Source organism: Homalodisca vitripennis, unplaced genomic scaffold, assembly GCF_021130785.1.
Source record: "Homalodisca vitripennis isolate AUS2020 unplaced genomic scaffold, UT_GWSS_2.1 ScUCBcl_2300;HRSCAF=6913, whole genome shotgun sequence".
Classification (NCBI taxonomy): domain Eukaryota; kingdom Metazoa; phylum Arthropoda; class Insecta; order Hemiptera; family Cicadellidae; genus Homalodisca; species Homalodisca vitripennis.
The window spans coordinates 26161-48547 of NW_025778426.1; the positions used below are offsets into that span (position 1 = coordinate 26161).

At 38.4% G+C, this 22387-nt stretch overlaps 2 protein-coding genes and 1 long non-coding RNA gene across 3 annotated transcripts; 1 reads left to right on the forward strand and 2 right to left on the reverse strand.

The window, feature by feature from the left end:
• Positions 1-828: 828 nt before the first annotated feature.
• Positions 829-1890, reverse strand: LOC124371951 (piggyBac transposable element-derived protein 2-like). The gene has a single exon (XM_046830318.1). It carries the CDS (start codon positions 1888-1890, stop codon positions 829-831), a length of 1062 nt encoding a protein of 353 aa, XP_046686274.1.
• Positions 1891-2435: 545 nt separating this feature from the next.
• LOC124371950 lies at positions 2436-3373 on the reverse strand. The gene is made up of 3 exons (XR_006923288.1): positions 3348-3373; positions 2812-2970; positions 2436-2541 (listed from the first exon to the last, which is right to left on the reverse strand). It is a non-coding gene; the product is annotated as an uncharacterized LOC124371950 (long non-coding RNA).
• A 15497-nt stretch (positions 3374-18870) lies between these two features.
• Positions 18871-19725, forward strand: LOC124371952 (protein ALP1-like). Its single transcript, XM_046830320.1, has one exon. The coding sequence runs from the start codon at positions 18871-18873 to the stop codon at positions 19723-19725; it is 855 nt and encodes a 284-aa protein (XP_046686276.1).
• Positions 19726-22387: the final 2662 nt, after the last annotated feature.

The window sequence follows — 22387 nt, forward strand, 5'->3', positions numbered from 1 at the left end:
GTACAATAATAGTTATTTCCTCATTACAATTGAATTTAAAATAACATGAATCTCCATCAAGATCTAAAATTAATTTGCTATTAGTTATAAATGGGTTTCCTAATACAATGTCCCACTTTAAATTATCCAATACAATAAGTTTTACTTTCCAACAAAATTTAGAAATTTTTATCTTAGCATAACAGTAACCAAAACATTTTATTTCAGTGTTATTTGCAGCAAACATTCTATCATCTGATTTCATTAATTTAGAAACATTTTTATTCAACTAGGGGAACCCGGGGCGGAATGGGGTACTTAGTAAATATATATTTTTTTCATGTAAAAAGGGTTGATTAAAAAGGCTGAAATATTTTATACATGTTTATTGAACATTAGGACACAACAAGAAAATATTCATATCTTAACTAAACATCAATAATTTTTTTTATATTTTTGAAAATTACACCTATTACAATTTCCCGTTCTGCCCCGGGTATCGGGGCAGAATGGGGTGGTCATTAACCTCCTCATTCCAAATAAAAAAAATTTTGGAAATTTTTATTTTGTTGTTATTTTTTAGATTTTATATGTTTACCAAAGACCATTAAAATAAAAATAAATTTTTTTTTTATATGTTTACATACAGAATGGCTGATGTCGACTATAGTAGACATTTGGAATATAGGCATTACATTTTGACCCATCGTATCGAGTAGTATTCTTTTATAATTGTACCAAAGGAAGAATAATCAGCATAGAAAGATAAAGTAAAAAGTGTTTTAATTGTACAGTATACTTGTTTGTAAATTACAATGGTGTTATAATCATCTTATGAAATGGGAATTTTCAAAGCTCGTGGTACGCTTTGAAGCAATTTCGGTTTTCCTGTAGACACAAGTAGACCTTGCATGTTGCGCACTGAACTCTCGCACCATTTGAGTTACATCCTGGGAATCTACAGCGGTTCTTCTTAGCAGGGGTAGGAATTTCCGGTAAGTGGAGAACATTTTTGGTTCGCAGTGCATCTGGTGGATGTGCAACTCTTGGTTGCTTCCTTGGAGGGGGTATAGAGCAGACATAGTCAGGGTCACTGTCATCAGTTCCCTCACCAACATGTCCGTGAATCAGGAACTCAGCGTACTCTCTTTTGAAGCCCATTAAATCTAGCATATCCTTTTTTGATGTACCCAGGGCACGCTGATCCCGGCGGTACTCAATCCACCCCGCAGCGATTGCAAAATCAAAGAAATGCATGATTAGTCTTACCGTCCACTTGCTAGTCCTAGCTGAAATGCGGTAATAGCTTATTAAGCGGTCCAAAAAGTCCACACCTCCCATTTGTGAGTTGTACTGTCGTACAACTAAAGGTCTGTTCACCTCAACGAAAACTCTTCTTTTTCTACACCATCTTCTGCATGTTTCAATGGGTTCAGCGCCCTCTTTACTTGATATGAGCAGTACTGGCTTGTTGTCAAACCATTTCACCACACTTATCTGCCCATCTGACCTTACACTCTGGTCCACAGACCCTCTGCCCTCTCTCTTCATTATTTTATCCTCTTTCAATTTGGAATTAGGGGGGATTCTCTGTTTTTGGAGTGTACCGGTTCCTGTTGCCTCTCGTTCTGAGTGGAGCAAGTCTAGTAGTTCCTCGGATGTAAAGTACCTATCCATGTAAACTGAAACCCCCTGCGGGAAAGTTCTCAGCAGCTTCATGACTGCCTTACCACCAATGTTAAGTCTGGAACAGGATGGATCTTCTACAATCGGGTCACCCTTGCCATTGTAAAAAAAGAAATCTAGAGGTAATCCATCTGGAGCAGCTGCAACAAAAATTTTAATCCCACAAGGATTTGGCTTGGATTTTATCACTTGTCTTGCAGGACATCGACCCCAAAAAGGTACCATTTGTTCATCTACTTCTACGTTTTGACTTCTATTATTTAAAAGACACCCAGTTCGGACAGATTTTACTATAGGATTAACTTTCCAAAACTTTGTAGCTTTTTTTCATCCTGAGGCACTTTATTGTTGTAAACAACCTTCAAATTGTTTCTGATGGCAAAAAAAAGGTCCCGTGGTAAAATTGATGCTATCGAGGGTACCTTGGTCTTAACATCATAGTACATCCTAGTTCGTGGGAGACCCATAATCGACATTTTGATCGCTGCACCAAAAAACTTTTTGGTTTGTTCAGGACCGGAAATTAATGGACGACCTTTGTTTTCGATGTAAGTGTGATTTGTTTGGTTAGTAACCACATTGAAAATATCGTCAGGAATGTACTTTCTGACGTAATCTTGAGGAGGTATATTGAGTGCGTTTTGATTTATTTCTTCGTAAGCAGGAGCAGGAGGTAGTGGATCAAAACTAACCTGTTTTTTCCAAAAAGTTCTTGTTTGACTTGGTAAGGTTTCATCATTTTGTTCCGGAGTAGTTACTGAGTGTGAGTGCCAAGCTGGTTTACTGAAGTCACACTGGATCGTCTGGAACCTCTTGGTTGAACCATGCGTGTGGAAGGTTCGATTGCAGGATTTGCCACCACCTGAGTTACACCACCTGTCAACACACAATACAAATCAATGTCTGTTACTAACATAAATATTAAGCATAGTATTCAATAATAAATTTTGCATAGCCTATTTGTAAATACATCCAAATATTATTGAATTTACTAAAGTTTGGAAAACCCAGGTTAAATAAATTTATTCAAATTTTAGAGTACCAACCAATAAAATATGTAACCTAAAAACGTTTTGTCACCCTGGTTTGAGAAATATGGTTGTTTTTTAATATTATTTTAACGTAAAGCCCAAAGTAAAATCATACCTTCCGAATCACTGTCGTCTTCAGATGTCTCCTCCTGCGCTTGCTGGATAGGTTCTTCCGGTTCAAAATCTGGATCAGCATCTTCATCATCACTGATCTCTAGATCACTAACGTCTCCATTTAATTCGTTGTCCACAAAATCTTCAAAACGACTAGAATCTAAAAAAAAAAACCAAAGAATTATTGTCAGCAAAAATCAAAATTCTAGTGTTTAAATAGCACAAAAAAATGAAAAAAATAAATAATAAGTTTAAAAATAACATACAATGTTAATTTATCTCAAATATAACATCTATTTTGTTGTTAGAAATGAGAAAGCAGGAACAGTAAACATAGGTTGTTTAGTTTGTTGCTGATTGCCCCTGTTCCAAATGTCGACTCTGGTAGACATACAAGTTTCGAACGTTACCAAGGCAACCAAAATCCATAAACTAATCAAAAAATTATATCAATGTCTTCCTTAGACCTTAAACAATACATGTAGCCTAGATTTATTCTAAGAATTTAACATTTAGTATTAAAAAACAAGCACTTACATGGACGTAGTCGCTCTGAACGCTCATATCGTCGGTCGGACATTTTCCAAATGATGTGATGATGACCAAACTCAACAAAACAACTGTCAAGAGTATCCAGGGAGTGCTGCTACCTCTAGGCAGTAGAATGAAACTACTCGCAAAGCTGCCAACCTATTTTTAACTCGTAGAGAAAATTCCCTACGACACAATGTTTTATGTCGACTGTGGTCGACGAATGGAACGAGGAGGATTTATATACATGTCAACATTTTTGAAAAACTTCCCTCCAAACGTATATTGTTAATTATAACTACTAAAACGTGTTTTGTCATAGCTTTTTTTCCTAAGGATACTTAAACTAACATCAATTGTTTTCAAATCTTATTCTCAGTCCTCATCGTCACATAATTCACATAACAATACAGCTTCATCGTCCTCACTGTCTATGCCTGCGCATGAATTGTGAGCCCACTTTTTGCACCTACAGCACGATACCCACCCTTCTACTGATTTTGAATAGAACTCTCCACAATACAAACAGGCACAGTCTGCATCATCATCATCATCATCACTGTCATCATTGTCTTCATTTTTCTGCTCCTTCTTTTTTCAAGTTTCTTCAGGTTTTTTTCTTTAGTTTCCTTACTCTTCGATTTGTTCTCCTTCTTAAACAACCTCATTCTTGCTTTTTCTTGCTTGATACGATTTTTTCTTCCCTTTCATTTATAGCCTCCATAAGTTCTCTTTTGTATGGCGATTCTGTTAAGATCGCAGTCTTCCCTTTTTTCCGATTTGACCTCTTTGTGGTGGCCTTAACTTTGGGAATTGGCATCACAACTTCGGGTGAGACTACAAATTTGGATGTTTCCCCTAATTGAGAGGCCTGGTTACCATCTACCCAATGAGAGCATCCAGGGACACTCAATCCATCATTGAGCCGGGGTTTCTTTGCCGGTGTTTGCTCCTTATCAGTGCAAAAAACTTCATCAACATCATTTGAGCTTGCTGATTGGCATTTTTTAACTGGAATGTTCGGAGAAGGCTCTTGGATAAGTTCTTCACCTCCTTGGTTAAGATCTTCACCTCCTTGGTTAAGATCTTCACCTCCTTGGATAAGTTCTTCGCTTCCTTGGATCAGTTCTTCTCCTGGTGATAAGACAGCCTCTTGGGAAGGAGGTATTTCAGCAGGAATGTCGGTTACGTCTGCTGGGAGAAAATCTTCCTCTTTGAAGATGGAGGGATCAGTAGGCCATATTCCTGTAGCTTTAAACGCACTTATGGCAGTTCTCATATTGGCGCATTGAATATAGGCTGCCCCAAAAATAGTCGATATCTGGAATAAAGTTACCACTTTTCCTGGATTGCTCCGAAGCCATTTTCGGAGCTCCTCGCTGTAGTATCGACTTAAGGGGTTCATAAATGCAACATCAAGAGGCTGAAGCCTCTGGGAGCAATGCGGTGGAATACATAGCATGGAAACTCCATTGTCCCTAGCATAGTCAATAACGTTCAGGTTTTTAGTGTGTGTCGAGTGGCCGTCAAGGATAAGAAGAACAGGCGATGTTTTAGATGCATTAGAGAATGTAACAAACTTCTTGAACCATGCAAAAAAAGTATCTAATGTAATCCACCCCGAGCTGTGTACCTCTGCCCAACCCCCAGGAGGCAATCCCATCTCAAACTCCTGCTGCATTCTTTTCCTAGGAAATATCAGCATAGGAGGCATGTACGCTCCACTTGCTGACATGCAAAGGAGGGCAGTTACAGTTTCTCCTCTGCTGCCGAAGTTAACAACCCAACCTGACGCTTTCCTTTTAGGGCAATGATTTTTGAATTGCTCTTTGGGTTAACTGTAATTCCAGTTTCGTCGCAGTTATATATTTGGGAGGCAGTTAGTTTGTGCTTGTTCACTACTTTTGTGAGTAACAAAAAAAATTTGTCAACAGACACTTTGTTGAACCCCATAGCTCGTGCACCAGATGTTGACTCAGGTGTCCGAAGAGTTAAAGTAGGATGTCTCTTAAGGAAGCCTGAGACCAATCTTGTCCTGCGGTTTGATTATTAAATCTATGGCCAATGCCATTCCTTACAGCTAATTGATAAGCTAATTCCCGCAAGTCTTTCATTGACAAACCAAATAACCTAGCCTCCATAGATTTTAAGTAGGTTACTAGCTCTTGTTCCTGCTCATCACTAAATACTTTTTGAAATTTTCCTGCTGATTTATTAATTTTATAGTCAGGGTTTTCTTTCTTTTTTTTACATATCTTTCCAAAGTTGATTGGGGCACATTGAACTGTTGAGACGACTTTTTGTAACCGAATTGGCCGGAAATAACTGCATCAACTGCGTTATTCATAGACTCGTAGGACCATGATTGTCTATCCGTTTTTCTTTTATAGTCTCGAACCATCTGAAATATAAAAAATAGCCTAAGTAATATGGTCACCAATAAAAATGAGTATGGGGCAGAACGGGGTACTTCCCCGTTCTGCCCCACCCCGTTCCGCCCCAGTGATATGTTTTAGGTTATGGAGGTATGGTGACTCAAAAACGATGTGTAAAGAACCATTCTACTACACGTAACATAAGCTAATTAAATGTACTTCAAGTATCCACTAATGATAGTTGAGCTTAAAAGCTGTAAATTGACCTTACCTTGGTTCCAATACCGATCAAATTTGCAACGCAGAAGCACGAAAACTATCATCAGCACACTCACTCCGCAAACATCAACGAAACTAACTAAACATGGCTGCCGGTGTCGAGCCGAAGTGGCGTGATCTAGTTACAGTGATTGCCGCTAGGTAGAAGCACGTACTTGACCTCAAAAATCTACATCTTCATTCTGCCCCGCTACCCCCATTCCGCCCCGGGTTCCCCTATAGGCTATCATAAAATTCTTTACTCATTATATCTCTTGTAGCACCAGTATCTAATAAGCAGTTTGTTTTTACATTTTTACCCACTATAGCTTCAATTAAAGGCATATTGTTATACTGTTTAACATTTAGTCTTAAATTAGGTTTTCTATAGTTTAATTTACTCCAATTTTTAATTACCTTACCATAGACTCTCATAAAATAGTGTTTTTCTTTTCTTATTGCATTAATATTTATAAAATTATTATTCTTAGACTTCTGAAACCAGGGAGGGATATTTTTAGGTGTTGTGTGTAATACCACTCCCCTACCAACTAGTTTTTTGGATTCCTAAAACAATTTTTTGCTAAGTGACCGAGCCTATTACAATTGAAACACAACTTTGGGTTTTTTACAGTAGGCCTACTATTTCTAGGTTCAACATGTGGTGGATACATGTTGTTAACATATGTCCTACTTAAATTGTCCCTTAAGTTATCATTAAAGGTTATATTGTTACTAGCTATACACAATTTTCCAAATCTGTAAAAGAAATGGGAGTGTTTTCAAAAATTAACTTATTTCTATCTGTAGGCTTAATACCTCTTTTTATACAAGTTACCAAGTCCTGTTCACTACTTATGTTACACAATAAAACTTGACTGAGCTCTTTGATGTCATAGATGTATTCATACAGTGGCTCATCAAACCTTTGTGGCCTATAAACTAAATCTAGTCTGTCTTTCAATTAGGCCTACAGGGATAAAAGCACTAATTAATTCCATGTGTAGATAGTTGACATTAGGCATGACAGACTTACACTGTATTAATTTGGCTAAAAGTGGACCTTTTGCATAACATGGTAACAATGCTAAAATTTCATTATCTGATAGGCTAGTTTCACATTTTAGTTTTAACAAAGTTTTCAAAAATTTTATAAGCTCAGGTACTATTAAACCATTTGTTACTGTAAAAATTTTGTAAATAACATTCTACAGGGTTGTTTAACTTATTAAACATATTTAAACTAGACATAGGTTGACTAATACCATTATTGTTTGCATTATAATTAGGCATTACAGGCAAAGTGGGGGTACTGGAAGTAGGCTGTGATATTGTTGGTGGTTGTACAGAAATAGGGCATATTTGTTCTTTCACTGCCTGTTCCATAGCCTCATCTTGTTCCAATGATTCATTTAAACTGGCTTCTAACACTTTAAGCTGTTCTAGGTTCACTTTAGGTAGCAAGTTTTTAGCCAAGTGTTGTTCAACATTTACTAGCCTACACTTTAATTTAATGCTGATAAAGTTTCACTTTGTCAGTACTTAGTTCTAGCTGGTTGTCTAAAAATAAACGGTTCATTAAATGTTTACATTTTTCTTGAAATTTAGTGATTTCTAAAGGTGAAACTATCACTGTTCAATTCACTGCACCCATGTTCTAATAACATCACTTTTTCACTGAGAAGTTGTACTTCCTGATTGTGATCTATTTTTAATAGGCTACTTGCAGTAGGTAAAATATTGTTTCTCAAACACTGTCTTAAGGACTTTCTAAGTTCATTTACTGTACTATCACTATTTAATTTAATACCTCTAGATATCAGTTCAAATACCAACTCATCTTTAGACAAATATTCTATCTTAATGGCAGGCATTGTGGCGTTTTCACTCAGTTTCACCCAGTTGATGGCAGAGTAGGCACATCAATAGCAGAGTCGCGCAATAAATATGTGTACCGTATGACGATAACACATGGGGGTGGTGACTTCTGAGGTCGTAGTATTAAATACTCGAATTGCAAAGTTTACTTATAAGTTCAGTTTTAATTATGAATACTTACAAGCACCACTTTTAGATGGTAAAGGAAAAGTATGTAATACCACGTTGCTGCCAATTAGAATATAAGAACTAAAAATGTATATCTGCTAGGTGGGCCTAAAATATCCAATGTTCTGTGGAATTATGCCTACGATGTTTTACTTTATAAAACAATAAGATTCCACTTCCCTTCGCAATATGTAGACTCACAACCCGGGCGTCGGCGTCTTGGCACGAGACTTTGAAGCTGTAGTCTAAGAATGGTTATTCCTAGAAGAGGGGTAGAAGTTGGGAAAGTGGTAGCAATCTACTCAAACAACACGTGAGATACATCGGCTACGTGAACTCGCGGACAAAGCGCGCGAAGTCTGATCGGTCACGTAGTTGGGCTGCTACCTAAGCAGGGTCCACACTATGCCGGGGTAGGCCGGGTGGGCTAAGCCGGGCGGGTACGTTCGGGCCGGCCCGACGTCCTACACCGAAAACGAAACCGACCGGGTTATTTCTACCTACATAGTTTCAACACCCAGACTGGTGACTTCGTTGAAGAGTACTTTTTAGAAGTTTTTTTAAAGTGTCCTTAAAGTGTTTTTATGTTTTCAAAATGATTACCGACTATGACGTCGCTATGTCAGCCATGGCTGTGGTAATACTCGCTTTAAATCAGGGCCCAAAAAGACGTCAAAGAAGATTTTGGATTCGCCCGAGCCTTAGGAGAGGACGGCAGCTGTACAGGGCTAGCGAATTAATGAAAGATTTAATGTTGGATGAAGAAGACCCGTTGAATTTGGAATACCGAAATGACGTTGGTTTTACCAACTTTTTCCGAATGCAGCGATCGGACTTTCAAATGCTACTCAACAAGGTTGGACCCAAAATATCAAAAAAGAATACCTCTTATAGAGATGCTATTCCAGCAAGCGAACGATTAGCTGTCACTCTGCGCTTCATTGCGACTGGTGATTCGTACCACTCACTAATGTATGTTTTGAAGATCTCCAAACAATGTATCTCTAAAATCGTACCTGAAGTTTGTGACGCCATTGTAGAGGCCCTTCAAGACTACATTAAGGTAAGGAAAATTGAACAAAATTAATTTAAAACAGTACTTTTATTGACATAATTAAAAATAATTGAGTACAAAAGTTAAAAACTATTGAGGGAAGGGGTCCATATTGGACAGTTCTGAATTAGTGGATGCCGGGGATGCCGATTGCGAATACGATGAAATTGACGACGGTAATGAGGAATATCCAGACGTCGAAAACCATTGAGATGTTGAATTGGTCATGTTGTCAGTGAAGAATGGTGGTTGCGTTTGAGTGGGCGTCTGGGGGAATGGAGGCACCATTGGATTGGCCGGTCCAGAGTTTTGCCGTGTATTAACTTGTGGCACATTGTACCCATGCTGATGTTCAAGATATCCCATTTCAGCTTCAAATAATAATAGGTTGATCTTATTCTGCACAACTAACCTGGTTCGGGGCGAAGGAAGCTTTCTCAGTTTAATTGCTATCTGTTCACCGTACAATGAATATTCATCATCGATGTTCGCTCTTTTTGATTGAAGAGATCTCATGACGTTCAGAGCCTCATCCAGTGCATTGGAAGAACCGGGACTATCCACTAATCGACGTCTTTCAGATTTGCTTTTTGGTGCCTTTGGAGATTTGAATGGTTTTTTGGTTCCGGCAACCTCTGAAGGGGAAAGCGTTGATGCTTGTTTGTCTTCAGAATTTTGGGGATGAACAACTTGGCTGTCATCGTTAATGCCTTCTTCTTGACTGTCTTGTGGTCCATCTTCCTGAAAATATAAATACTAAAATAAATACTAAAAAAAGGCGTACCGGCAGCTAGCTGTCGGAAAAAGTGCATTTCTTTTAGTGCATAATTTGAGCCGTTGATTTTGAAAGTGAGACAACTCCATTTTTGTTATTGCTGGATATTTCTTAATGATTTGCATTTGATGGGCATTAAACTATTCACAAGCACTAATAGACTTATTTTATATTTTTTGAGGTTTTTTGAGGTGCACTAATAAATAAATATACAAAGAAAAAATTCGCTAAAAAAATATGACTAGTTTTTCTTTTACTTTCATTTTTCAGATGCCTCAGAGTGAAGCAGAGTGGAATGAAATCGCCCAGGTATTTGAGGAAAAGTGGAACTTTCGAAACTGCATCGGTGCTATCGACGGCAAACATATCGCTTTAGTAGCACCTTTTCATTCAGGCTCTGAGTTTTTTTAACTACAAGGGATTTTTTAGCATAGTTTTGATGGCTGTGGTGGACGCCAATTACAATTTTATATATGTAAATGTGGGTTGTCAAGGGAGAATCTCCGATGGAGGCGTTTTTCAATAATACATTTTTCAAGAAAGCTCTAGAAGAAAACTCTCTACATTTACCTCCCCCACGGGCATTGCCAGGAAGGACAACCCTAACCCCATTTGTGTTAGTTGCAGACGACGCGTTCCCTCTTTCACCAAATATTATGAAACCGTACTCTGGAATACATGACAAAGGATCTAAGAAAAGGATATTTGGTTATAGACTCAGCAGGGCTCGAAGAGTTTCTGAGAATGCCTTTGGAGTGCTGTCTGCTTGCTTTCGTGTATTCCGATCTCCAATGCAAGGGCGTATATAAGGGGGGGGCCTCAGGGGGCTCGAGCCCCCCCCGAAAAATTTGAAAACACAAAAAAAATATTATAACTTATATACGATAATTTATTTTTATTTTCAATAAGCTGTGCTTCTATACTTTCGACTACATTAGTATTATAGTTATAGTGGAATTTTAAGAATACATTATGATACCTAACAATATTCAATATTTATTTTTTTTCAGAGGTTGAAATTACTAATATTTTGTAAGCATTGCAAATAAGCGTTGCAACTGTAAAGAGTGCGAGGTAGCCTGACGCTCCTGACTGTCGCGTCGGCCGCTCGTGTAGTGCCAGCGCCAGGCATGCGTATATGACGATGACGTGTCGCCGCGGCCACCGCTGCCTAGCAACCCTCCTCCTCCTACAACCCCCCACCCACTCCCACCACACCTGACCTCATTCCGCACTAACCACGCCATTGTCTGCTGTTGTCTAGTGCGTATCACCCGTGGTGACATTTTAAGTGCTGTATGCATATGTGCTGTGATTGTAGTGACTGTTATCAAGTGATATGTTTTGTTGTCGCGTTATTTAAACATGATCTGATTACTTTATAGTTGACAGTTTACGTGTGAAGTACATAGGCTACATTAAACATTTAAAATGAAGAGACAGAGTTCGATTCAAGCTTTTTTCGTGAAGAAAAAACGTGTTTCGTCTGAGATCGACGAGCAGACATCGTTTGAAATAACACCGAGTCCCTCCACTTGTGCTACATCAACTGGCAGCGTTGTTGAGATCAAGGATCACACAGGTGAAATTGAACATAACCTTAACGAGAGTAATCACACTTTGTTAGTTCACAATATCAATGATATTGGTCATTACTGCTCCTCAACTTCCTTTTTCACTTCAAAATGAAGAGAAAATTTCAATTATTGAGAACTGTTTGGAAGCCTCAACGTAGTTACGAATTTCCTAAAGTGAAAATAACAGAAGTTTTCAATATAAGTGGTTGGAAGACTTCAAATGGTTAGCTTATTCGGAAGCAAAGGAAGGGGCCCTGTGTAAATATTGTGTTTTTTTTTTTCTCACACAACACAGGTGGGAAAGGAAACCATCAGAGTTTAGGAGTATTAGTATCAAAACCACTTACTACAAAGCTTAAGAAAGCTAGGGAGGTTTTTCATGCAACATGAAAAATAAACAATATCATAAAACTGCAATGTTAATGGCTGAAGACGTAAAATCCTTAGTACATGGAAAAACAGAAAGTGTGGATAAACAGTATCAACATGCATGCAGAGAAAAATGAATGTTCAGGAAAACAAAAATAGAATTATACCGATAATCCAGACAATTAGATTTTGTGGAAGGCAACAAATTGCTCTTAGAGGGCATCGTGATGGTGGAAGAGTGGATCTTTGACGAGCCTATACAAAATGATGGTAATTTTCGCTCTTTATTAAGGTACAGGGCTAATTACGGGGACAATAATCTTAAAACACAGCTAAAAACTGGTGGTGGCAAAACTATGTAATACTATTCTGTTATCCAAAATGAAATTATAGGTATTTTTTGGTTCCCAAATACAGTCAAAAATTGTATCCAACGTGAGAAAATCTGTATTTTATTCAGTATTAGCAGATGAGACAACAGACATTAGCCAAATTGAACAATTTTCCCTCTGTGTCCCGATATGTTGACGAGGAATTGTTTAAAATTAAGGAAGATTTTCTGGCTTTTGTACCCGTGTATGAATGTAACAGGTCAAGGTTTAGCCAATACATTAATGTCAAGTCTAACCAGTCTTGGACTTGATTTAAACAATTTACGTGGTCAAGGATATGATGGGGCTTCTATCATGAATGGCCAGTTCAGAGGGGTACAAGCATACATAAGTGAAAAAGTACCCTCAGCCATATACACACATTGTTCCTCTCACTCTCTTAAACTTCTATCTTGATGCATCAAAAATCCCTATGATAAGGAATTGTATGGGTGTCATCAGTGAGGTGTGTAGTTTCTTTCACAAGTCAGCTAAGAGAACTGCGATACTTAAGTCAAGTATTTCTGAATGCTGCCCTGAGATGAAAAGAAAAAAACTTATATGTCTGTGTGAGACTCGCTGGGTGCAACGCCACGATTCAGTTATAATGTTTAAAGAAGCTTTGGAGCCTATAATTACCGCTCTATCAACTATTGAAGAAGAATCGACTGCAGAAGCTTCTGTAAAAGCACACACACTAATTGCCTCCGTGACCAGTTTTCAGTTTGTTGCATGTCTTTTTATTTTGAACAACTTGCTTTCTTTGACTATCCGCCTTTCAGAGATGCTCCAAAAGAAAGATATAGATCTTGCTCAAGCCAACAAACAGATTTCCAATGTATTGGAACTAGTAAAGGAAAGGCGAAGCAAAGCAGAAGAGACATTCCAGGCTTTTGTTCAGTGAGCTAAAAGTAAGCACTGACAAATTAGGTATCAAAGAGGAAACCCCCCGTACATGTCGCAAGCAAACTAATCGCTGCAATACTCCTTATACAAACGTGGAAGAATACTACCGGCGTGTAGTGTATATACCATACCTTTGACGATTTCTGCTGTTCACTTCAGGAGCGTTTTTAAAAACCACAGGGAAGTAATCGACCTCACTACAGAATGTTCTTCCTGAGCACTGCATTAAAACGGAATTTTCATCCCTGGAACCTGCCCTGACGTTTTATGAAAAAGATCTATCTTTCAGAGATGAGGTACGAAGTGAATTTCTACTGTGGAAACAAAAGTGGAATCGTGAAAAAAAAAGAAAGTTTGCCAAAAAACTGCAATTTCTGCTCTTGAAAAATGTGATAAAGACTATTTCCCAAAACATGTTTAATATTTTGAAATTGTTAGCGGTTTTACCCGTTTCAGTGGCTTCTGCAGAAAGGAGCTTTTCATCTCTCCGAAGACTTAAAACGTATCTGAGAAACACAACTTCGGAAAACAGGTTGAATGGTCCTTGCACTTTTATCTATTCATAGAGACATTACCATAACTGATGAGGAAGTTTTAAAACAATTTTCACTGAAGTCTAGAAATTTTGGATTTTGTTTTGTAAAATGACAATAAACAGTGTTTTCATGAATACTTTTAGCTATATTTCATTTTCTTCCCTTGTAACAGTTCATAAAAGTAGGCCTACAATAACTGGTTATTGTAGCTTGGAAGGCTGTTTTGAGATTTTAGTTTTTTAACGATATAAATATTTGAATTGTGTGCATACTGAAATTACTATTTCTGATTTCATTAAGGTAAAATTAAAAAAAACTAAAATAACAATTCAATTGCTAAAATAAAATATAGTATATAGTCAACATTTATTAGTTTCAAACTTATAATATTGTGGTGTGTTGTGTTTTAGATACGTAGGACAATATATTTCTTTGTATAACAACTATTTTAAACCAAAGATTTTAAAAATAGGACTTTATAGCCTCTATTATTTTCTATTTTAACAACTGAAAACTACCAAACTAGCAGACACTTAAGTTTTGAATTTTTAATTTTATACAAAAATAATATACAAAGGATACAGGTCCTTCTATATAAACATAATAACGCTAAAATGGAAAAGTGAAACCTGCTCGAAAAGAAGGAAACTCGCCATGAAAAACTTAAAAATCTCTCCGAAAGTGATTTTCATTCTTTCCATTTTAGCGTTTATACATGCCAAAAACCTTAAACCTGTGTTTTTTAAGACTTAAATTGGCAAAATTTTCCCGGGGGAGGACCCCCGGACCCCCCTTCTACTCGGGGGGTATTCCAGACCCCCCGGTATTTTCAGCTCCCCCCCAAATATTTTTCTATATACGCCCACTGCTCCAATGGCCTTACAACCTGAAGCTGCAACGAAAGTTACTCTGGCTGCTGTTTACCTACATAATTTTTTACGCAAAACCTCCTCAAAATCAGTTTATAACCCTAGAGGAATGTTCGATAGCGAATCTACGGAAGATGGGGAAGTTACGTTAGGATTATGGAGGCGTGATGCTTCTTCATCTTTACGTTCCCTTTCTGGAGTCCCCAGAAGAAATACAACTTTGGCTCAATCAGTAAGAGATGAATTTGCCGATTTTTTTATTTCTCAACAGGGTGAAGTGACATTCCAACACAACCATTAAAACATATTATGTTGGAAAGTGAACTTAGTTTTTAGCATAGTTGTTAAAAAAATTAAATAAATAGAAATTACAAACTTACCTCTTCTTTTCTTTGTGTGCTATCCTGAGTATTCCTTGGTTTATTTTCATCGCCCAAAAAATTCATCGGTTGGTAAGCGAACCATTTACTAACGTACGGCTCATCAGCGCCACTCCCTGTTCTTTTCGTTTCAGCTTCTTTCTTTTTTTCCCTCCAAAAATGGCTGGTTAAATTTTTCCATTTGCGCTCAATTTCATTTTTATCCACTCCAAAAGACACAGCAATCTCTGTGAGACTGTCGTGTCTTTGGTTTTTTAATTTATGTTGGGAATCTGAACTATCCCATAGAAGACGACGTTCTCTATATAAGTCTATTAACACTAAAACTTGTTCGTCATTCCACTCCATCACTTAAAATGAACAATAAAAACCCCTACTTAAACAAACTGAGTGAAAATAAAATAATTCGTCTAGTTCGGTCGGAGGTTTAATTGTAACTGAAGCCGCTCGGCACGTCCCCACTCTATCTTTTTGTTCGGCTCGGCTCGGCTTCCTTTGATCTGTACCTACTTTATGCGGGTTGGGATCGGCACGGCCCGGGGCCGGCATTTTCTAACCCGGCAAAGCCGCCCGGGGCGTCTACATCAACGCGGCTTAGGCCGCCCGGGTCAGCCCGCCCGGCCTACCCCGGCATAGTGTGGACCCTGCTTAAGGGTTAGAAGAAAATATTCATACGCGTGCCAATTAGGTAGTTCCTCCGCCCAATAATATAGTTCCGGAACATTGGATAAAAATAATATTAAATTATACTGGCTGACTAGGTTGCGAAATTTACATTATATGAAATTTAATTAACTAATTTACGGTACAGGTTATATCCGAAAACGGCTTTAACAAACAAAACATCCACATCTGCAAAATTCCAAATTACAAATTGGCAAATGCTTACTGTCGACACCACTCCAAAGGAGGAGGCGTTGCTATTTTCCTGAAGAACCACTTTTCATTTTCCACATTTTCAATTCAGGAAACAGTTGACCGAGATTTCGAAGCAGTCGGTGTCAAAATTCAATCACACAACTCAAATGTTTTTCATCATTGGAATATATAGGTCTCCCAGTGGAAACGAAGAAGTCTTTTTTGTACAAAATTAGAGTCTCTGCTCACAGACCTGACGCACAAACTCAAGGAATTCGTCCTGGTGGGCGACTTCAACATCAACGCAATGGACAACAATCATCCAACCACAAAAAAAATTTGAAAATTTGTTGAGGTCTTTCGGCTTAGAGTTGTTGATCAGGACTCCAACTAGAGTAACTGCAACAACTCAGACAGCCATAGATAACGTGATCACCAATCTTCCGAGCGTCATAGTTTCCGTGGTTAACACAGCAATCTCGGACCACTACGGCCAAGAAGCTATAATTGGTGGAAAGAGATTCGAAAGGGAGCCCAAAATTATCAAAACAGTAAGAGACATACGGCCTGAAAACATCGCTCATCTCAATGCAACCCTCTCAAAAGAAAAGTGGAATTTTCTAAATTCAAACGCAATCCGTAGAACAGCAGTTTAAACATTTTTAACGGGGTTCTTCTCTTCCATCTGAATGTTTGCTGTCTACAAAAACATTAAGAGTTTGTCCCACAAGGACAAACTCCAAGTGGATCACTAGAGGCATATTGGTCTCAAGAGAAAAACTTAGATTTTTCTCGGAAATCAATAAAAATTCAACGAGCGAAGAATTTAAGTGTTTTTTTCAAAAAAATATAAGAAAACCTACAAGAAAGTGATCCTTGCAGCGAAAACCTATGATGTCTCTAAATCCATAACATCATCAAAAAACGTTTCTAAAACTTTTTGGGGCATCATTAACAATAAAGAAAACCCTCATAAACAAAAATTAAAATTGGGGATAAGCTTGTGGATGATGCAAAGGAGGTGGCAAATGAGTTTTAACAGATTTTTCGCGTCTGTTGCTTGTGAGCTGAATCCAAGACCATTACAGCCCCGAGTGAACCCTACGCGTAGGCAGAGTCCTGTATCCTCAATGGGTTTAGCACCTGTCGTTGAAGAAGAGCTCGAACGAATTATTCAGCAGCTCCCAGCCAAAAGTTTAAATGATTCCAATTTGATATCAATGCGTCTCTTTAAAATATGCTCTAAGCACATTTTGAGACCATTAACCCTTCTAATTAACTTGTCTTTTGACCAAGGAGTTTTTCCCTCACTCCTCAAACTCGCGAAAGTAAATCCAATTTTCAAAAAGGACGACCCCAGTTCCACAAACAATTACAGTACGCGCGCTGAAGGTTCGGCTCCGAGTCAACCGAGCGGACTACGGCGGGGGACGGGTGGATTGCCCGATATAACAAACTGTTCTGCAGACATCCGCCAATGTTTGGCCCGCTGCAGTCTGAATATTTATTGTCCCTGTTCCTCAGGATTCTTTATACATCAGTGTTTCGTATTCATTCATCTGTCATAAAATTAGTGTATAAACAATACACCCCAAAACTTCATGATTAAAAATTAATAAATAAAATATAATTAAGTAATGCATATTTCACAATATAAATAATTGTAATGATTTTCTTTAAAACCTCCTTTCTCTTACCTGATGTTATTCTTCCCTGTATGTTCTTCACGCCAGCGTCTAAAGCCGTGTCCACACTATGCCGCGGCTGGCTTTTGGCAATGCCGCGTTGGCAAAGCCAACGCGGCAAACCTAGATTTTGGCTTGTCGTCTACACGTGAGTTGGCATTCAGTCGCAAAATATCTGACGAGGAGGATGTACTAGTTGCTTTAGGCGCGTTTGTAATTATCAATCACGAAAAATTGCGTAAACGACGGTTTTGGGTGCGTCCAAGCCTTCAAAGTAGAAGAAAATACGGAACTAGTGAGTTGATGAAGGATTTGGTATTGGATGATGAAGACGAATTAAATCTCGAGTACAGATATGGATGTGGTTTCAAAAACTTTTTTCGAATGAAAAGTAGTGACTTTGAAGATCTTCTAAATAAGATAGCTCGTATCATCCAGAAACGAGACACGTCCTTCAGAAGTGCTATTCCTCCACATGAACGCCTTGCAGTTACTCTGCGGTTTTTGGCAACGGGAGACTCTTACCACTCGTTAAGTTACACATTCAAGATTTCAAAGCAAATAATATCAACCATCATCCCGACTGTTTGTGAAGCAATTGTCAGTGTATTACAGGATTACATCAAGGTAAGAAAAAATTGTATATTAGAAAAAACCTTTATTTGGTAGACATGCGTCTCAAGTTCCGAACAAAACACTCTCCATTACAAATGAAACCCTTATTTACTTAGTTAAAATGAGTATTAAGTTAATTACAATAACAAAAATGAACAAAAGTCTTAACTCAAATTTGAATTTTGAAGAGATGAGGTGTAAAATTCTCTTTTATTTAAATTTGTAAAATTATTATTACAGGTGCATCAATATATTGTCGATAGAGTCATTGTCCGTATGGGTTGATAGCGAGGAGCTTATGACTGAATCTGGAGAGTTTGCCTGTGTGATTCCGTGAAAAGACAGCTGCTCACTACATGGGTTTGGATTGGGACAAGCTGGTGGCATCGGGACAGAAATCGGTTGTTGTACGTAGTTCGGTGTTGGGTAGAATGGCTGTGAGTAACTTCCGCCGATTGGGTTGCCATAGTCGTACTTGCCCATTTCTGCTTCAAACAGAATATTACTAATAAGGTGTTTTGCAATTTTCTGAGCATTTGATGATGGGAGGTCTTTAATACGCAGTCCTACTTGCTCTCCAAAAGATTTGAACTGATCCATACCTTTATGCCGACCTTGGATACTTCTCATAATTGACAGAGCTTCTTCTGTAGCTGTAGTCTTTTTTTTCTTTTGTGGGCCTCCGCCTGGCCGATCAGACTGTTCCTTTGGCAAACTTACACGTTTTCGAGGCGTTTTCTTCTCCACTTGGTCCAGCAACTTGGTCCTGGTTGACAGTTTGCGATTGGTTTGCAGTATCTCCATCTTTATTTGTATGCTCGTCCTAAAAAAAAGGAAAAGATTAATGATTGGATAATGAATATTGCTATATTGTTGTCATTTTGTTTCAGATGCCAAAAAACAGAAGCAGAGTGGAAAGTTATTTCAAAAGAGTTCAATGATAAGTGGAATTTCCCAAACTGTGTGGGGGCCTTTGATGGGAAGCATATTGAGTTGCAAGCACCTATCCATAGTGGCACAGAATATTTCAACTACAAGGGGTTTTTCAGTATAGTTCTATTTGCGGTGGTAGATGCGCACTACAACTTTATCTACGCAAGTGTTGGTTGTCAAGGAAGAATATCAGACGGAGGTGTGTTTAGTCACACAACATTCAGAGATTGTCTGAGGAACAACACAATGCATCTTCCTCCTCCTACTCCTCTTCCTGGAAGAACAGATAAAACACCGTATGTTTTTGTGGCCGATGATGCTTTTCCTTTATCGAAGCACATCATGAAACCATATCCAGGTATTCAAAAAAAGGACTCTAAAGAAAGAGTGTTCAACTATCGGTTAAGTAGAGCACGTAGAGTTTCTGAGAATGCATTCGGCATAATATCCTCTGTGTACCGCATACTACAAAGACCTATGCTATTAAAACCAGAATGGGCTACGCTGGTGGTGTTGGCAGTACTTTATCTGCACAACTACTTGAGGAAAAGTAATTCCAAATCAGTGTACAACCCCGTGGGAACATTCGACTCTGAGTGCTCAACTACAGGTGAGATCAATCCAGGACATTGGAGACAATCCCCTTCAAATCAAGCTTTGGTCAACATTCCTCGAACTTCAAGAAGAAGCACTGATGAGGCACAAGCCACTAGAAAAGAATTTGCAGACTTCTTCGCTTCCCCGGCTGGAAAATTATCCTTTCAACAAGACAAATAATTAGCCCTAACTATGTAATATTTATGTGTTTGATATGAACGTAAAATATAATTACTAATACTTACTGTGTCAATATATATTTACCTGCGTGATTGTGTCCGTCGTTTCGTTAGGTGTATTTCGATCCTGGAGAAATAGCATGTTGTTATAGCAAAACCATTTACTCTTGTACACATCAGAATTTCCCGCACCAGACTTACTTGAGTCTCTCTCCTTTTTTATTTCACGTAAAAAATGGCACACTAGGTTTTTAATTTTCTTTTCCACTACTGCTTTGTCAACACCAAAAACATCTGCTATTTCTTGAAGAGCATCTTGTTTCTTGTTTCTGTCTTTGTACCCTTTCAAGCGACAGTCCCACAGAACAGGTTTATCACGGTAGAGCTCAATAAGTTGACACACTTTATCGTTCGTCCACTCCATGACTGTACTCGGCACTGTCCTCAGCCACAACTGAACCACGTGCATGCCGCGTGAAGCCAACGGTTGGCTCGTCCCCACTACCGGCTCTCACCGGCTTCCTTTCATGGAGACCGACACTAGAGCGATTTTCGTTGGCAAACCATTGGCTCAGCGGCATATGCCAACGGCCACGTCCTACATTGCATTGGCTTTGCCAACGCGGCATTGCCAAAAGCCAACCGCGGCATAGTGTGGACACGGCTTAAAGCTGCATCCCCACTATGCCGAATGGCATTTATCGGCATTGCCAAGTGGAAGTGTGGACGCTTGGCCGGCTTGTGCCGCATTGTGCCATACGGCAATGCCGCGTGCCGATTCCAAACCGACAGGTCGTCGGTCCAGATCAAAGGAAGCCAAGCGGCAGGCCGCGGCACTAGTAACATAAACTAGCCTCCCCAGTGTGTCCCAGGACGTTGAAGAGGCACTAATGCATAGCTATGTAGTGGTCCAACGAAAAGGTTTTAGAACTTATTGATGCTTATCGCGAAGCTCCGGTATTGTGGTACTGCAGTTTACCCGCTTATAAAAACCGTAATAGGCGGAACGATGCTATGAACAATATCTCAGTACCGTAAAATGGGGTGAATAGAAACAGTTTTGGATCTTTCACACTCTACAATGTCCGTTCTGTTCGCTGTAAAACATTGTAACATTGCTTAAAATACTGGTCTTAAGCTCTCCTCCAAACATATTAGTATAAATGTTTGATTTGGAATACAAAAAAAAAAATATGAAATCTTGCTTCTACTTATGTGTTGAACGTCGTGTTTCTATTTAGAAACGTATTGAGTGAATAGAAACAAGCCGGATTTAACTTGGTATGAGAGGGGTGATTAGAAACACATTAAAATGTTTAAAACAAGATTTTATCGAGTTAAAAACAGGAGAAAACTTAAAAATATAAGCAAAATTTACTTCAACCAATATCATACCAAACTCACATATGGTTTTGACAAAGAAATTTTAGTGAATTGTACCACTGTAAATTGAAAGATCATCAGCGAAGCTTAAGGATCCTTTAAATCTAGAAGATGTGTCATCAGGCAGCTGCTTTGACATAAGGACAATATAGTTTTTTCCAAACAATGCTTCCTCATCGGTTTGAACGAACCTCATAGTTTGCTTCAACCACTTGCAGAATAACCCAATGTAACCTTCGGTATCTGGCTCTAGTACTTTGCACACATACAGTCTGAAGGAAGAAGGGCATTTTTCATATACTTTAACAAGCGCAAAGTTTCCAGCAACAAGATTAGAGTCATCTGGAAGCGCATTATTTGAATCAAGGTCCTGCTCATCTTCAGAAGTAGTAGACAAAATTTACTCTTGGTCAGAATCTTGTAAGGAGTAGTTTGAGTCTTCTGATGTTGAATCAGATACTAATGATTTTCTTTTTGTCTTTTGTCGTGTGCTTAACTTGCCAGTATCCTTGCTGGTAGAGGGTATCGCTGAAGTGTCTTGTTCGACCCCAAAATCTGATACAGCAACAGTCTTACCTGGAGTTACAGGCACTTTAGTTCTCTTCTTTTTGGGTTTACTGGTGCTACCTGTACCGATATTGTTAAAGGATCTACTGGGTATCCCCAGTCACCACAGATTTGTAGCCGGGAGACAAATAACTTTTCCTCTTCCTGGGTCAGAATGGTTTGTCTTCCATGCTTCTTCACTTGATTGCCTTTTTTGAACCATCTATAAAGTACACTATGACTTACATCAAATTTTGCAGCTGCTGATCTAAGAGATCCACCGCCTTTGATAAACTGTAGAGCGTCACTGATTGTTTTCTCTGGATGATTTTTGTAATTCTTAGCTGGTACGTAAGTCCGTGGCATTTTCCTTGACTTCTTCTTTTTCTGCAACAAAAACATGCCTAATAGTTCTGTATTTACTAAATGTTATACTCATCAAGTGGTTGTTAACTCTGTGTGCATATGAAACTACTCTTTGTTGCAAAATATTATTTGGGGTGAATAGAAACAGATTTCATCACTGTTTCTATTCACCCCACGATTTTCAAATATGGGCTAGGTTAACCTCAAATAAGTATTGTAATGAAACTATTATAGATATAGTAGTTTTGCAGTGATAATCATTTGTACAATGACTTATGTCATACCTGATTAGTAATTGTAATGCTAGATAATTAAAAGTGAGATACTTACAGGTAAAGTTTGAGGAATGTAAAAATTGCAGAAAACTG

Coding starts and splice junctions, on each gene's coding strand:
- LOC124371951 (XM_046830318.1), bottom strand. CDS start 1,890: ATGGTACCTTTTTGGGGTCGATGTCCTGCAAGACAAGTGATAAAATCC.
- LOC124371952 (XM_046830320.1), top strand. CDS start 18,871: ATGAATATTGCTATATTGTTGTCATTTTGTTTCAGATGCCAAAAAACA.